The 17,500-nt window shown below is 48.6% G+C and overlaps 4 protein-coding genes across 8 annotated transcripts in view; all 4 read right to left on the reverse strand.

Moving 5' to 3' along the window:
* The window catches only part of LOC125958216 (guanine nucleotide-binding protein G(s) subunit alpha), a 19,809-nt gene extending 8,987 nt beyond the window's left edge, over positions 1-10,822 (reverse strand). The window contains exons 1-3 of one of the 5 annotated variants that reach the window (XM_049691434.1): positions 10,651-10,822; positions 9,192-9,210; positions 8,328-8,739 (exon numbers count right to left, since the gene is read on the reverse strand). The gene's annotated coding sequence lies outside the window, so the exon portion shown is untranslated. Of the gene's footprint in view, positions 1-8,327; positions 9,211-10,650 lie in introns of all 5 variants that reach the window. The other 4 variants (XM_049691431.1, XM_049691435.1, XM_049691432.1 and 1 more) reach the window with 4 other exon arrangements.
* A 523-nt stretch (positions 10,823-11,345) lies between these two features.
* LOC125958197 (malonate--CoA ligase ACSF3, mitochondrial) lies at positions 11,346-15,410 on the reverse strand. Its single transcript, XM_049691378.1, has 3 exons — positions 14,654-15,410; positions 13,339-13,431; positions 11,346-13,253 (listed from the first exon to the last, which is right to left on the reverse strand). Exons 1-3 carry the CDS (start codon positions 15,090-15,092, stop codon positions 11,656-11,658), a joined length of 2,130 nt encoding a protein of 709 aa, XP_049547335.1. The 5' UTR covers positions 15,093-15,410; the 3' UTR covers positions 11,346-11,655.
* A 183-nt stretch (positions 15,411-15,593) lies between these two features.
* LOC125958309 (glutaredoxin-like protein C5orf63 homolog) lies at positions 15,594-16,080 on the reverse strand (the record flags this gene model as incomplete). Its single annotated transcript, XM_049691576.1, has 1 exon — positions 15,594-16,080. A coding segment is annotated over one exon (354 nt), but the record flags the coding sequence as incomplete, so codon positions are not given.
* LOC125958214 (acetyl-CoA acetyltransferase, mitochondrial) overlaps positions 16,069-17,500 on the reverse strand; it is a 1,707-nt gene continuing 275 nt past the window's right edge. Inside the window, exon 2 of the mRNA XM_049691429.1 lies at positions 16,069-17,460. Within this exon, the coding sequence (XP_049547386.1) occupies positions 16,246-17,460 (1,215 nt within the window). The 3' untranslated portion in view covers positions 16,069-16,245. The remainder of the gene's footprint in view (positions 17,461-17,500) is intronic.

Below are 17,500 nucleotides of genomic sequence, written 5' to 3' on the forward strand. Positions count from 1 at the left end.
TGCATGCGGACAACCAGTAGCAGCTATTACACAGTTCAATACCACAGTCACACGCACAATCGAAACCCGAAGTATCTTGTAACCCCTCATTTAAAGTTGCTAAAGGAAGCAGCTTACACCTTATGATCACCACTAACTGCTGGGAAAGCTAGTAGCTGCTATTGTCTGTGAGATGAGTTAACCCCTTTGGGAACTGACCTGCATAATGAAACCTCTGAACTCAGCCCCACGGAAGCACACGCAAACAGCTTCACAAACGGAAATGTATAACAGAATTGGCCAAGTGGTTAGCTTCAAGAACTACAAATATTAGTTACTGCTAAATATATTGTATGACACGCTATCACAAGTGGATATATGGCTAAGATGGCTAAAAGAGAAGCCAATGCACGCCGGAAGGATGACGAAGGACTCTTTCAACTTGCTGTGAAATACTTCCATAAGCAAGAGTTCACTCACTCAAAAAGTATTCACAATTGGTTGCTTAGCAACTCTGCACACTTCTATAGACATCCAGTCGTGTAAATGATACTAGCCCACTAGACCGATGTTGAGTGAACAGATTCTATTGGCAAGATTACAATCAAAATCGAGCTAGATGCTCACTGAGAAAAGCCAGCTAACGATACCCTGCATCAGAAGCAGCCGCAGCCACCCATGTTTTTACAGGCACAGGCGGAAGGAGGGGGCTTTAATTGGAAAAGTGCAACAGCTCCACCACCGACCTTTCCTCACCCAAGGCGCGTTCTCGCGTCCGTGTCTCATCGATACTACTCAGCTGCTGCCATGTGAGAAAATGTACTCGCTAAATCAATCGACCGAATCCACGTGCACTAGACTGCGAATGTGAGCGACTATACGCGCGTATGTGTGTGTGTGTGGGTGCTATAGTGCGCGCGTGTGTCCGATGATTATGAAGCGGGCATCTCGCAAGGGGGTGGGGGGGGGGGGTTGGCTGCGGTCTAGAATCAAGTGCAAGCCGCTGCGCAGCGCCTTCTAAGACCACCTTCTCTTCCCAGACCAAACTCTCTGGCCGCTCGCCTTTGATAGCAAATAATGTTTTCATCCGGTTTGTGAAAAAAAAGTGTATCGGGTAGGCTACGACGGCGAATGTCGATGATGTAAAGGGTGACCAGAAACGAACGATGGGAATTACATTTTTTTGGGGGATTTGAAAAGCGGAAAGCGATTTATCCTTCTTCTCGCAGCAGCAACGGCTAGTTTATAATCGTAGGCAATGCACTTTAGCCCAAATGCCAGCACACAATCAGCACAGTCACTGTATGGTGCCTTAGTTATCTCTTTCCTACTCACTGATCACCCGCAACAAATCTCGGTGGTGGAAACGGAGCTTTTTACTAGAGACGTTGACGCATCACGTTCCAACGGCACCCTGAACGAGATGCGATGGTCGCCTCTAGAAACACTGGATGAAAGGTCGCCGTTGCATCGCCGTGTGATCATTGAATTGACCTCTTTCCGCTGCTGATTGGCATCGGAAAAAGGGGACGCAGCAGGGCAGGTTAGTGATATGCTGCGCCGGTTGTTAGCGGAAGCTCAAACGAGCTAAGTCACGCAATGTTTGCTTCTTGTCCGTGTGTAGCCAACGATCAGTGTGCGGCAAAACCAATTGAAGACAGTTTATGTTCGATGCCACCTGCTGCGCTACGGGATGTGCCATATCGTAAAATATAATGTCGTAGCTGAATTTACGCACCCGTCAGTAGGGACACTATTTCAGTAATATGCAAATGCGTGAACAGAATTACAGCACTCGCAGCAGCAGCAGCAGCAGCAACAGCAACAGGAACGCGAACAAGTACAACAAATGGTTGTCGACAGCCCTTCACCAATCGGGAGAGGAGAGCATCGAATTGGCAGGAAGGGAGGGTGGTTCCAGCGAGTGTAATTATCATCCGGCGGTGGTTAAGAAAATTCGCTACCATTCGATCTCCTATTGGCCGTCGTCGTATCGATGGCGCCGTGTACACAAATGTCACTCACAACAAGCCTGCTGCTGCTGCTGCTGTCTCCCGTCGCATCCACTCGTTTTTGTCCTATCCTTTTGCCATTTAAAGTTAAAAAACATTCCAACGGATCAGTAGCGAACCGGCGACACAGAAATGGTGCCGACTGGGAGAGAAAGAGCGAGAGAGGAAACCATTAGCTGACCATTGAATTATTTTCCATTCCGATGGCCCATCATCCGTTCGAACGTTTTGCTTATGTTATCCGGCCACTCTCCGGCCACTAGGGTTTGCCTTATGTGCCCCGGAATGGGCCGCGATTAACTTCGCTCGGGTAATATGCTGCATGCCGGGTGAAACCAATTGCCATGGGGTCCTCTGTGCTGTCCGTCCCCCCGTATGCTCAACAGTGCAACCTTGCCAGCAAATATCGATCGTTTCGCTAGACACCCGCCGCCACCAGCCATCGATATACTCCCTCGCTCCGCCGATCGGAATCGATATAGGAAACATATTTAAACAGTTTCTGCAAAGCAACGGACGTACTGTTGGATCTTGGGTGGAGTACCTCACACCTGATTCAAACACAGCAAATCAAACGCCAAACGCACACGGCTGATGTGATAGTTAGCGCTACTTGCCAGTCGATGTTGATCACCATTTTTATGCTTCTCAACACATTCGCCATCATCACATTGCCGACTCTGTGGGTAGGGAGGGGGAGGAGGCATTGGTTGTAGAGATTATGTGACTGGAATGCTCAAACTTCAAGCTATCGTCGTCCTGAGGTTGAGTTAGTTGTCTGTAAATACTTGCCGGGAGCTGTATGAGTAGATGAGCCCTCGACTCCCTTTCAATCGATCACTTTTACGAGACACGAGTGTTAACTGTTGAATGTTTGACAGATTCCCCCATTTCTTTTCGGCTTTTGTCTTTGAGAAACAAAAAGCCATCAATAATTTAGTTGCTGAGTTTTTCCACCACTTAGACACTTTATTAATAGTTGCTTATCCATATTGATCACCGAATGCTACTGCAGCAAACATATATTCATTCACAGCCCAACGGTGTGCAGAGGAGCACAGCTTACATTGTGTTACAAACACACACACACACACATACGCGGATGGCGCCATAAGCGAGCCTGATCTGCATATGTTTTTACTCTGTCACTATGCCGCTGTGCCGTGACTACTGATTTTCCCTTCCGGAGGGAGGGTGGTTTCTCTTTCTTTGCTTGCGAAGCATGATTGACCGATTGGAGGATGGCCAGTGCCATCCCTTTGCAACAGCAGGGAACGCGCCAGGAATTTGAATTCCAGTAACAATAGCGGAGAAATTACTGTAAAAGGAAGGAAGGGTTTCGCCCTTCATGTAGATCGAGGGCACACGGGCACTTTTTTGGTTTATTGTGACACATTATTATGTGACACGTAACCGTGTAAAATGATTGACGAGCCTTCACAAATTGGGCTTCAATAATAATGCTTATTCAAATTGGGAGAAAAATATTCTCACGTTTTAATCATTTCATATCTTCCAGATTTACAGTATCTTGAAAGTGAGATAAGCTATACCGTTCAAAGTAAGATAATTCTCTGGATTACATATGCCTTCGGAACAGAAGAATCAAAATCACATAAGAACCATCCAGCAATTATCAACAATCTGTTGCTCGTTTTAAATTTGCGTGTCAGAAAGTGAGGTTGTGGTGACCGCAACCGGCCCATCTCCCTTCACCGGCACTCCCACATGTACTCCAGATAGATTGAACCACCCATTCATGGGTGGTGTTGCGCGCACTTGGTCGTTATACTGTTTGTCTCTCTACCGTGACCTATACCCAGCGCTCCCCGCGTTCCTCTCTTTTTGGCTTAGATAACAGAGCGTAATAGAACAAAAAAAAATAGGAAAAAGAAAGAAGGAAACGAAGAAAGCCCCAAAAATAAACAGTTCGCATTGCGGGCGGTCGCGCGCAGTCCGGCGTCCATTTTTCTATTGTTTGTTACGTCACCACCAAGCAACGATGACGACCGAAAGATAATTTTTATCGTCATCGCTTTTCGGTGCCTACTGCAAACGGTGCTAACGATGATGATGATGACGCTGGCGCTGGCGCTGGCGGAAAAGGTAGTACCTTCTGAATGTATTTTGTTCGGCTCGCTCTACGCTCATGCACTACATACTGCTCACTCTCATCCTTGCTGTCTCGTGCGTGGGAGAGCGCAACCCTCCCCCGTGTTTCGCCCGGAACCTTTCCATTCTTTTTCCATTAGCCCTCTCCCCCTACACACCACCTTGCACTACCCCGCAGGGAACTACTAGCGATTCCAGAGAGCTAAGCCACCAGATGTTGTTGCTCCGAGCCTTATTTTGGCCGGATCCCACTAAGCCACCATAATCGCAAAACCCGGGATAAGGATCAAGGGCGAGCGGCTGAGCGAGCGAGCGAGTGAACACTAGCCAGCAGGCCTGCGAGCCCGTGTGCCAAACAGAGAAAAGGAAAGTGAGAGTGGCATAGAAAAGGATCGCATTGCATGTAGTCGAAGAAACGGAGAGGTTCCGCTGCGAGGAAGAGGAGAGATTCGGGTCATTGCTTTTCGACAACCATACATACATACATGCAGCGTGGGAAAAAGGCAACTCCGAGGCTGCGAGTTCCTCCCGAGCGACCGCACGAAACTTCGTCGTGCGCTGTCATCTACGTGGATAGCGCGGATTTACTCGGGAGGAGGTCACATCGACTATGCGTTTCTCCGGTGTGCCGCACACACTAACCACGATGAGTGGCTAGTGGGGCTGGCGATATGGTAGCTTCCCCAGGACCCCAACTGTGTCCAATCGGTTCTAGGCTTTGAGTAGGAGTTACATCTGCTTAGCACATGGCTAGCGCTTTACTGCTGAATTCTCCGGTACATCAATTGGATCGATTATCGCATTGTTTTAGCATGACCAGTGACTATTATTGCTACAAAGTTCCCTAACGTTGAACTCACTTTCACTTGCAATCGAACTATCTAAAACGCAAAAGTACACTTTTTTGCTACTCGCTGTTCCTGTTAATTCGTTGAATATATCAATGAAAAACATGTAACCACTTAATTATAGTGTTGTTTATACACTTGTCTTCTATTCCCTGCACCATCGCTACTGTCATTAAATGCACACAGTACATAGTAACCACCGCATACCTATAGTGATTAAAAATATAAAACAGTATAAATGTCGGTGATCATTTCCCCCTTTAGTTTGCAAACTTTTAGTGACTGGCAACCATTGGGGCCGCAGCAGAATAAATCGCTTAAATTAGTCTTACACATGTTAGTTTATTTCATACAAAGATGTAGCAGTGATGTTATTGTGATTCAATAGAACCTGCATCTATAGAGTCATTTCTGAAATGCGTTCAGTGACAAAGCAAAGCACGAAACTTAAATGAAACGAAAGCTTTGAAACCGCTACACGGCATTTGTTCTTTCCAGCGTCAAAGAATCGAAACCATTCTTACACAACTCGTCCGAGAACGAGTTGAATGAGCCTTTGCCAAAGTCATTTGATTCTATTTTTGGCTGCCCGGCCGAAAGCTTTCACGAATGGAAGAGGTAACCGAAATGGAAGTGGCGAAGAGAAGGACGAACGCGGTAGGACGCCAAGGATCCTTCTACCCGCATTTAAGGTTACATACGGAGGTTTCTGGAGAGGTTTTTTTCTCCCATTAACCAATATACACTTCCTTTTACGACCTTCAGACTCCAGTCAAAGTTCGCCGTGTGAGTTAGTGGCAAACAGTTAGCCCTTCATGTTATGAATTTCTCCAAAATGACTTATCTCCAGCTTTATTTATTCCAACGCAAAAATGTATCTAACAATCGGAGAATACGGTGTCTCAAAGGGCAACCTTATCGCATACATTTTTGGCTGAAAGTTTCCATCGAGATCAGAGCAGCAACAGTGCCAGCAAGAGGATGCCTCCCGGTCCTCCCGCGGAAAGGAACATGCCAAGGTGGACCCACACCCAAGGTGTCACACACACTGGGGCTGGCTCTGGAACAGGAGTTTGTTTCGTTAGAGCGCCCACAGTACGAATCCGAGAGAAAAAGAGAATTTAGTGAGAGTGTATAAGAGCGTTCTCGTTGCCGCTGTTAAGGCTCAACCTGCTGGCTAACTTGCTGGATGTCCTCTCCCTTTTGCTAGCGACTCACCGAAAACGTACCGTCTTGGTGCCAGTGCGGGGAGAGATGAGTACCAAGGATGCGATTGTGGCGCACGTTTTCCACCTTGGCCATTGACTTGTGCTGCTCAAGAATAGAGCGACTAGAAATGGTGCAAAAATAAATAGTTGAGGCACTCGTAAGTGTTCGTAAAGCATATCCAACATTAGGCCACTTGCTTAGGAATGCTGAGTCTCATAAAATTTCATCAGCAACCAAGCGCCTCCATGAGACGGAGGCCTGGAATTTTTTTTTTTATTTCTTATTCGGTCAATTGACCGAACCCAATCCAATTATAATATTTCGTGATCAAAGCCACATCGATTTTCTTTTTTTTTTATAAAACGAAATGTTAAATTTATGTTATGCATAAAACATTAAATATTACACAATATCAAAGATGAAATCTCGCGATGGTAATGAATTTGGAAGTGCAACACTCATCAGCACTGCTAGGCATCGATAATGGGAGTCGATGGGCGACAGTACAGTTAGACAATGGACTGGCGGTTGCTGCCGATAAGCTGGTTTAATTCAAAATGAAGATTGAATCACCGTCAGGTGTCTCCCCCCTTTTGCAACAATCAGAGAGCGCGCTAACATTTGTCAACAGAAGTAAAAGCAGTTTACAAATGTAAAGCTGTTGACAGTGCTGCAGACTACTACTAGAGCGATGATATTCTAATCACTCGTCAACACCGTCAAGAGTTGTGCCTTCTGTGTGATTCCTGCGTTACACTCGGTGTTGCCCTCTGTTGCTACTAGGTGGATGAGTCACACCGAAATGAGTGAACCGGGTGCATTTTTCGAAGAGAGGCGCTCGAAAGTAGCGGCAGCAGCTGCGGCGGTGGCCAACAATCAAAAAACCCACCTACCGTTAGCATGGTAATGACGGCCGCGCCACGAGCGATAAAGGTAAATCGACCACCAGAGCGAACCGCCAAATGTGCTTCCTTCGGTAGGTCCCAGCAGACGTAAGCTCTAATGACAGCTGGCTACTTAAGCTCAATAATGTGATCAACTAATATCCCATCCCAGTAGCTTTCCCCGCGTTTAGCGATGACCTCGGCGACACAAAATGGGCGTGCGTATGTGTGTGAGAAAGAGAGAGAGTTGATTGTGTGTATACTACTCCCATGCCTGGCCGACAATGTTTCAAGAAACTAGTAACACGAAAAATATGGAAAGTTGCTAGAGGATGAGCTCAGAACATTCCCACACACATACACAAGGGATCTCTTTCTCTCAGCTGCATCCACCGAAAAGATAACCATTCTCTCTCCCTCTCTATCTCTCTCTTGGCTTTTCGAAAAACAGGGTAATCTGTCGCTCACCAGAAAAACCAACATTCCTTTTTATGTACCACACAATGTTGGAAAAGCGAATTTAACAAAGTGCAAATAAGACCAATAAACATCGTTGCCCACCGTTCGCATGTGATGGATACGGGAAGATATGCTTTTGAGGGAACGTTGTTATCACCGGAATCCGACATATCCAATACGAACCGGAATGATAAAAGAAGGTGACACGAGAGAAAAGGCCTGCCAAGCAGGCTAGGAGAAACAATGTCTTCTTGCAATCGGGTTCGCCCAATCGACCGGACCAGCTGCTCCTGGATATCCTCGTGTGCATAAAATGAGAGGATGAGAGGCCAGCGAGAGTTTTCTCTTCGCGGAAGGAAACGACAAAGAACGTTATGTGAGTGGAGACCGTTTGTTGTCCTCTAAGCTGCTGCTGTTGCTGGGTTGCTGGACATAAAACAACACATACACACAAACGGAGGATCTTTAGTAAAGCGGCAACAATGGCTTTGCTGCTGTTGGTCGATTGTGAAGTCAACCGTCTGCACAAAATTCCGCGACGCAGGAACATTACTGTAAATAATTTCATACTTGGTTACCCCTCTCTCTCTTAACCTCGACCAGTCCGGCATTTAGGAAGGTCAATGTACGAAGGACTTCTCTATGACACCTCGCATTTCGGGTGGTTCTGCCCTTCTGCTTCTTGATGTCAATTTTTCTCCCGTCTAAGTATGCCTCCGGTCGCTTGGCCTGCTAGAAGTTTCGCTAGCCTCACCAGTCGTTTTAGCATGTATTACTACCGTTGATTACAACAAGGCATGGAAGGATCCCAGGAAGCCATTTACCTTGTTAGATCTTTTCCACAAAATGCTGCACCTTTCTTGGTTGACGATGATGGTTCTATAGCTTTCAGCTGCCAATTTGCGCCGCTGAGCTGGTCGAAGCAATCGATCTCCTTGCTTCAAGGGTGGCGGTTAGGGGTCTTTTAGCTGCTGGCCAGATAATTCACCAATCGATGGTTCGGCGACAGCACTCATAGTAACATTCACGTAACATTTGTACAAAAACAATAAAATATTCCTGCCCTCCCCCCTCACTGTCTCTCACTCACTCTATCTTTCTCTGCCACTCTCTCTTACTCTCTCTCTCTTTATTTCTGCTTACTCCTCTATCTGGATTCCGGTGAACTACACGGAAAACGCACTGACGAAAATACCTAACAGACACACACACACACACACAGGGACACTTTACAAACTGGTACACGAAATGAAAAAAATAAAATCAAATATTAAAAACACCGCACAACACACCGCCCGGTAGTGACAGCAGGGGAGGATGAAATGCGCACGCCAATGCCACCTGCCACCCACTGGCACCCACTGCTGCACACACTGTTTCGTTGTTATCCTTCACCGTGTGACACTAGGTTTTTGCCCGAAAAAAATGCAAAAGCCAAAGAGGAGAAGCAGGTACTATTTGTACATCACGCACTGCTGCACCGATTTTTCGCTGATTTATGCACTCAAGATTCACACAGCAGACACTCCTGGCTCTTCCTCTCTTTTTTGCTTTTCTCTCTCTCTCTCTCTCTCTCTCGCGCTTTCTCTCTCTCCTCCTCTCACACACTCGCTCTATCCTTCGCGTAGTATGGAAAAGGAGCCTCTAGTAGCACAAGGAGCACGATGGTAACGATAGTTTCATCGTACACAAAACACGCACCGCAAACTGGAATTGGAAACAAATAAAAAAAATTATATACATTAGAGCATGAATCATGTGTGCAGTGAAAACGCAGAACAAGTGCTCTCCATTATTAGGCAGATCCTCCGAGGGTGGGGGTGGCAGCCCCCACCAGCAATATATTTTTGGTCAAAACCGACCCCGCGACACACACACAACACTGGCACAGACACACACGACATTTAGCACTCCTAGTGCACCTGGCTGACATTTCTCAGGCACACTTTCGCAGCAGGCAAATCATACTTTGCATTACACCAGCCACAGCAACAGCAGCCTACTTTGGAGTCAGCGGCCACCAGCGGGAAGAATTAAGTATCCCCAATCACAGTGGCCGAGACCGCGAGCAACTCTAGATTCTGCGAGACAGGAGGAAAAGTGGAAGGTGTACCCGTTTTGAATGCTCCAGCAATGATGCTGGAAGAGAAGAGGGCCGGGGAGAGGGTCCTTCTGCAGTTAAGTTTTGTCTGTTTTCATGGGTTTTTTGCTGCTGCTGCTGCTGCTGTTTCTGCTGGACGATTGGGTGTCGTTCACACGCACTGGTCAACTCTGCTGAACTACCGACGGAGGAGAGGGTGGATGTCGGAAAACACATTTGGAGGACACACCACTTTTCGATGCTTATCGAACGCGCCACGGAAACGAATAGACTCCCTCCGCGACGACTACTTAGGTTGCCTCTGCTGCTGCTGGGGGTCCACCTCACATAACTACATAAAGTGAGGCATAGTGAGAGGCCACAGTGAGCAATTCTTAGCTAAGGTGAGCAATAGTGAGTTGTTGTTGCTGCTGGTGCTGCTCTGCTGGTTGGTGGTTGGTCGGGTTACGATAATTCGCCTTCCCGAATTGAAGCCACGGTATTCGCTGGCTTCTGGGCTCGAGGCACCAGCACTATAGACCGCACACGTGAAGGGTGGCCGCCGCAGGATTCGACTGCTGGGTGGGTGGGTGGATGATGGTGGCGGCGGTATCTTTCTTCGTGTTTTTCCAATACACCCACTCAGAGATTCGCCACACACGGGCGCACGGATGATTCTCTCCACGGAATTCTCTCTGCTGGCCCGTGTCCGTCGCCCGTCGTTTGCTTTCCCTTCTTCCAGCCTAATCGAGTGCAAAGGATTCCCTCCCCCCACCCACTCCGTGCGTCGCAGAGAACACCACCGCCCTCTCTGCACAGCGACACGACTGGTGTTGTAATGCTCTTGATAATATGGCGAGCGTAACCTTTCGCCCGGAACAGCAAGAAAAACACACCCCGAACTCGCTGGGATTCAACTAGCTCCACCGACCGAAAAAAAAACCACCATCCAGTGCTCTCACATCATCCCACGGCCCTACTAGCCACCCTCCACCCTCTTGGCACATAACTGCACTGTGTCACGGCGACGAAAATGCTATCAGCAGCCAGCTTAGCTCTCTAATCACCTGCTGCAGAACTTCCAGCACAGATTTAGTAGCCTGGTGCTGCTGCTTCTGTTGCTGCTCCTGCTGCGGCTGCTACGATTGCGAACGATTTAAAACCTCCAGAGGGATATTAAGATTCCACCCTTTTCTGCTTTGCGGTTCTGCCTATGATGTTACTTAGTACTAATTGTGCTGCTGCTCTAGCTACTACCACTTTCATGGGCTCTACTACTATCGCGCTTGCTCGCCTTGCGTTTCTTCTTCCATCGATCACTCTCTCTCGCTCACTCTGCCGCTCTTTTTACCACGAAAAAAGAGGTTTTCTCCCTCTCGCCCTGCTGAATTCACACACACGGCTGCACACACTATTCGTATGTGTTAGTTAGGTGCAATTTTCTTCTTTTCCGAGCTGCTTCAAGCGGGCTTTCTCATCCAAGCGCGTTTGAAGCGTGATGGCCACATAATTCGCTTAAATCGCCAAAATGGCTAGCCCTACTCGCTAGGGAGCATTCTACCTTACGTGCTTATGTTCGATCGAGGAAAATTGAAAATCCATTTCCTAAACGGTTTACAAAAAGAGTACGAATTTCGGATTACGTTGACGAGTACACATCGAGTGATAGTAATCTAGTGGATTGTATTAGGTGCGGCACAACAATAAATGAATTCGGATTTTGCTTAACTAACGATGCATCGATCGCTGCTTCGAGAATGGGTTGAATGATTTCGTCTTGAACCACGCTTACGGTGGAGCAGAGAAACAGTTAATTTACTTTCAATTTCTAACCGAACGCTGCAAATTAAGCGGTAAAATCGATACAATATTCAGTATAGTCGATACATATCTTGTGAAGAATGACTAGCGAGAGCTACCTCTGTGGTTAGCTCGGCCCCTATCTTCGCCTTCGACCTCCGGACACATTCCGACCTCTCCGTGTTCGTCTATCTGACCCTATCTGATACATATAAATACGATTCGGTTGTGCGATCTCTGCTCGATCCACAGGGACCCCTTCGCCCCACTGCTTATGCTTTTTCCGCCTCATCACCACTACTGGGTACGGGTGGTTTTGGTTGGGCCGTTGTTTCGCTGCCGTACAACTTTGCCGTCAATTCCTTCTTGTTAATCTTACCCATCGCATTACGCGGCACTTCTTCCACCAAGCGCACCTCCTTCGGTATGGCCTGCTTTGGAAGCTTCTGTTCCAGCCACACCAGCAGCTTCGGAATGCTAAATGTTTCAGGTGCTACATCCTGGCGCAGACTGATCACAGCAACTACACGTTGCCCCCATGTTTCGTCCGGTACACCGAGCACCGCCACATCGGTCGTATCCGGATGTTCGTGCAGTGCCGTTTCAATTTCCAGTGCCGACAGCTTAAATCCTCCAGACTTGATAATATCAACCGATGTCCGGCCTAAAATGCGTATCGTGCCGTTTTCGTAGCTTGCCGTGTCACCCGTTCGGAACCACCCGTCTCCATCAAACTCAGCGGCCGTTTCCGCTGGCCTTTTCCAGTACTCTCGGAATACCGAGCGCCCCTTAACATGCAGCTGGCCAGAAATCGTCTCGGTCGGAAGTGCCTCGGCCGGCTCTTTCGTTTCGCTCGTTCGCCAAATGCCTTCATTTTCCTTTCCCTCGAGCGTCAGCTTGTGGCCACTGTCTGGTTCGACGATGCGCACGCTCACACCCGGAAGCGGCATTCCGACGCAACCCTGTCGGCGGCTACGTTGCTCTGTGTCCTGTAGATAGGGATTTGAAATGGCCATACCGATCTCTGTCATACCGTAGCGCTCCAACAGCCGGTGACCGGTGATTTCCTGCCAGCGATCGAATATCGTACCAGGCAGTGGGGCTGAGCCAGAGATCATTAGACGGATCTTGTTCTTGCAGTGCGTCTTCACGTAGTCACACATACGTGCGTTGCGCCCAAACACGCTATCATACTCGCGCATCAACAGGCCGTACATCGTCGGTACACCCATGAATACGTTCACGCGCTCCTTCGTCGTCATGTTCACGTTCAGCAGATAACTCCAGACACTGCTACTGTCGAACTTTGGCAGCATCACACATTTGGCACCGGTGGCCAACGGAAGGTTGAGCGCGTTGATCGTACCATGAACGTGGTTTAAGGGAAGTGCGTGTAAAATAGAGTCCGCTGAAGTAACCTGCCATGCGTGCGCCAGGGCAGAAAGCTGGGCGTCTAGATTTGCGTAGCTAAGCACGACACCCTTCGGCTTTCCAGTCGTACCAGAGGTGTACAGGATCATTGCGTTCGCATCACGGTAGAATTCGCCATTCAGTGCACTCTCCACGACAAGCGTATCATTCAGTTGAACTAGGTTTTCACGCCGCGGATCGAGATACGATATATCGGCGTCCAATGAAGGTTGCTGCTGCTGCTGGTCAGGTGACACCGATTGGCCACCTCCATTGCCGTTTGTCACTGGAAAGCCAGTCATAAGCTCGTGGCTAGCCAGCAGTAGGGGTTTCTGCAGTTTGGCTGCTAATGGTTCGGCGGAAGCTAGAAATTCTGTGGTGCTAATCAGTAAGGAAGCATCCGAATCTTTAACGTAATACTCCAACAAATCTGCTGGATATTTGGGATTCAACGGGACCGCTAGAATGGACAAAAAAACGATCGATAAAGCAGTGCTCGGATGAGACCGCATCTTGCGGTTGTAAAGAGTTGGCATGCCACTTACCGATTTGTCCTGAAAACCAGCAAGCCCATTGTGTGATTACGTACGTGATGTTATTCGGACACAGGAATGCTACTCGGGATTGGGAAGCACTGCCTGTTAAGCGGAATGAGAAAGAAAGATATGTGCTTTAGCAGTTACTCCCAGAACGCACAGCTACAGTCCGGATGGTATTCATGCATACAGTTGCATACTAATTTGATTGCAGTCATTAGTACGTACGAGGTATGGTATGTGCCATGCTCATCCGTTATCAATTTCAACCGGGGTAACGCAACCTGAACGAACTCATCAGCTGGCGCAGGGATTGCGAAGGAGAGGCGTAGATTAACCCTCAAAACATAAACAACGTCTGCTCGGTTGATCTCGGTGACTCCTTTAAAATCACACGACCAACAGAGCGGCGATAAGGGAAGCGATTTGATTCGCAAAACATGTAACGTGTGGCGCGCGCGTCTTGCGCGATCGATGGCGTCTCCCTTTGCCGTGCCAATGTTTTCTTCTCACGCGGGTGCTATTATCTTAAAAATAGCACCCACCCGCCTCCTCTTCGCACAGGAAGGCAAGTTCAACTGTTTTGTGTTATGTTGCTATTTTCTAATCATGCCCTAATGATTTTTGTGGACAGCAGCATTAGAACTAGGCCTGTTCTTTTATCTAATACTTCTAGTAAGCGATCTTTAGACACTGCATTACCGATTCAATGCAGTAAATAAGCTTGGGTATGCCGAATTACGGAATGAATCACGTGCTATTGTTGGCACACGATCATGTGGCGCTAATATTGCTCTGAAATTCTAAAAATGCATTTAAACAGAGTCCAGCGAAGTGAGAGAGAGAGAGAGAGAACAACTAAAAACCGGGCGCCACCTCACTGTTTGGTTCAAGGAGAGTCGTATTTAGGGAACGACGGAACAAATTGCGTTCTACTATGCGTAGTGGAGTGGATCATCATTCTCCTCCTCCTCCTCGCTGCTGTGTGTGATCGTCTGCTTCTAAACGATGTCACGGTCGAACGAAAAAAGTTCGCAAACCAAAAGGAGAAAAGTTGCAAGAAAGATCGCTAATTAGTTCTACTTTTGTCACCTTCTTGGACGCGAACGGCGTTTATGCAGGTTCAAGGACGGTCGTGTGCCGGAGGCAATCCAGAAACCTAGCAGGCGCCACCAATCTTGGGTGCGTGGTTCAGGTTTCAAAAAAAAAAATGCAACACGTTCACAAAAGAGAATGGCCATCTCAGATGGCTTCGACCGGAGACATTCTCCGAATCAAGCCTCAGGTTACATCCATTTGAGGGGTTCTTGTCGATAGCACTTACCACAATGATGTGATATCTGCACGGCCAGTCGTTTGACGGCTTCGTAAAGCTGGATGAAGGTGAAATCACCCGCCTGATCGCGCACGGCCGCCTTTTGGCCGTAGAGGAGCGCTCGCTTGAATGGCGGCACGATCAGATTCCGGCTCAGTTCCTGGTCGTACAGTTTGGAGAGCCGCTTCAGCAGATCCGCATGGACCGCTTCCGGGTCGGATGGGGGCCGATCGCCGTCGTCAAAATCCTTGGTAGCCGGCTTCCGGTTGTCGGCCTGTGTGGAATAGTTGCGGCTTCCTGCAGAACAACAGTTTCCGGAGGTGCTTCTTGGCGAGATTAACCCCATGGTGGCCACCGTCCGCTGCGACAATTTCACCATATTCCCCGGCGCTGCAAAACTGGTGGCCACGTCCACCAGGCAGCGCCTGGCTCGGGCGAACTTTATCATAATTATTACGATGCACAACTTATACACAGTTTCACAATAATTTCGAAGTCTTTGCGGAGAAACTTGGCAAAAAATAAGGTTGAATGCTTTCCCGTCGATTCAGCCTCGATTTTTTGTGGATCTGGTTGCAGTGTTGCACGGTTTTCCACTTTTCCGGTCTACTTTTTAAACGAAAACGATGGGGGGAGTTGCAAATGATGCTAGTTTGCTCTTACACGCGCGATCTTTATCACGAAATTCACGAAACTGTTAAAAAATTTTAACAATTTCCTATTTTTACAGCGAATCTAACCTCAAAGCCAAAACAACGGCGCAGGGTTGTAGTCCATTTGATGACTAAGCAGTGACTACACATAGCGCGATGTCAACCGTCACTTCCGTACTAGATTTTTTGAAATCATTGCCAACCGCCGAGCGGATTAAACCACGAGACGAGGAAAAAATACATGAACGCGTGCCAATAACTAAACCATTTTCCGCAGATTATCTCAAAATCACATCAACGGATTGTTATAATTTATATTTTACAGTCCAGCTATCATGCAAATTTCTTTTAAGAGCTCCTTGCGAAGATATACGCCACACTTATTTGAGGGAAACTCCCCTAAGTACTCCCCAATTTCATCTTACACGTTCACTGCTTCGAGTGCTCCAATTCCTTCAACCGCCGATCCAGCAGATCCACGTTCAACCGATGCATACAGAGAAACTGTCCATTGAGAAATAGCACCGGAATGTCCAGCCGGTAGAGACGCAGATATTTCACGTTTTCCTTCCTGGTTATGTCGACCTTCTCCAGACGATACCGGCCGGCGAACTGGGCCTCCAGTTGCTCCACAAGCTCATCGCACAGTGAACAGTGATCATGGGTGTAGAGTGTCAGCACGGGAGCACCTCCGCGGACAGCTTGCTGGTCTGGAGGGGACGGAGTTCTGTTTGGACAAGAAAACAAGAGGAAGAAAGCGAAAATACACGATTGATTGATTTCAATTTTATTGAATGTAAACCGCTTTTAGCATAGCAAAATATATGGATCTGTTTAATTCCTCCCGTACTTTCACTAATAAATGCACTTTTCCTCTCCCCCTAAACCCCTCAAAGTGGGGTGGGTACACATGGCAAACAGATGGATAGAATGGTTCACACCGGATGCTTACAGCTTTTCGATCAGGATCGACGAAGCACCGCCACCACCGTTGCAGATCGAGGCACAACCGATCTGGCCCGGTTTGAGTACGTGCGAAAGGTGAGTCACCAGACGTGCGCCAGACATGCCGATCGGATGACCGATCGATACGGCACCACCGTGCACGTTCACCTTCTCCGGATCGATATCGAGCTTGCGCTGGTTCGCGACGACGACCAACGAGAACGCCTCGTTGATCTCCCAGAGCGCCACATCCTCCTTGCGGATACCGGTTTGCTGCAGCAGCTTCGGGATGGCCAGTGCCGGAGCGATCGGGAAGTCAATTGGGTCCGTCTCGGCATCGGCGAAACCGACGATCCGTGCCAACGGTTTACACTTCAACCGTTCGGCGGCTTCACCAGTCATCAGCACAACGGCCGACGCTCCATCATTCAGGGTCGATGCGTTACCGGCCGTCACCGTACCGTTCTCGCGCTGGAACACCGTCGCAAGCTGGCCGAACTTGTCGAAATTTACGCGCTTGTACTCCTCGTCCTCAGCGATGATCGTGTCTGGTTTGCCTCGTTTGCCTGCGATCCGCACGGGTGTGATCTCTGCGTCGAATACCTTCGCACCCCAGGCGGCCGCACTGCGTTTGTAGCTGTTGATCGCAAACTCGTCCTGGTCCTTGCGTGTAATACCCATCTGTTTCGCCGTGTTCTCCGCACAGTTGCCCATGTGGAACTTGTTGTACACATCGGTCAGCCCATCGAACACGATGCCATCGATGAGATTCACACCACCGTACGGAGTGCTGCCGCGCTTCAGATAGTACGGCACGTTCGACATCGATTCCATGCCTCCGGCCACGATCACCTCTTGCTGGCCGAGCATTAGCGTTTGCGCACCAAGCATCACACTCTTCATGCCCGACGAGCACACCTTGTTGACCGTGGTGCAGATCGTTGATTTGGGCAGACCAGCAAAGATAACGGCTTGACGTGCTGGTGCTTGTCCCAGTCCGGCCGCATTCACGTTGCCAATGTACACCTCCTGCACGTCCTCCTTCGCAATACCGGCCTGCTTGACGGCCGATTCCACGGCGATTGCGCCGAGCTGCGAGGCCGACAGTGGCGCCAAGCTACTCTGGAAGCTTCCGATCGGTGTACGGGTTGCCGCCACAATCACCACATCCTTCCACTTGCCGGCCGACGAGAAGGCACGGCGCTGTTGCTGGACGATCTAGAACGGGACGGAGGCCAAGGCAGCACCGTCACAGATT

The sequence above is a fragment of the Anopheles darlingi genome, chromosome 3 (genome assembly GCF_943734745.1).
Source record: "Anopheles darlingi chromosome 3, idAnoDarlMG_H_01, whole genome shotgun sequence".
Taxonomy (NCBI): Eukaryota; Metazoa; Arthropoda; class Insecta; order Diptera; family Culicidae; genus Anopheles; species Anopheles darlingi.

What these genes read in the sequence shown, in the direction of transcription:
- LOC125958197 (XM_049691378.1), bottom strand. Translation starts at nt 15,092, where the DNA reads ATGATAAAGTTCGCCCGAGCCAGGCGCTGCCTGGTGGACGTGGCCACC. An exon ending in GCAGATATCACATCATTGTG is followed by an intron (nt 13,432 to 14,653) that starts GTAAGTGCTATC and finishes TCCGCTTAACAG; the next exon opens with GCAGTGCTTCCCAATCCCGA. An exon ending in CTGGTTTTCAGGACAAATCG is followed by an intron (nt 13,254 to 13,338) that starts GTAAGTGGCATG and finishes TGTCCATTCTAG; the next exon opens with CGGTCCCGTTGAATCCCAAA.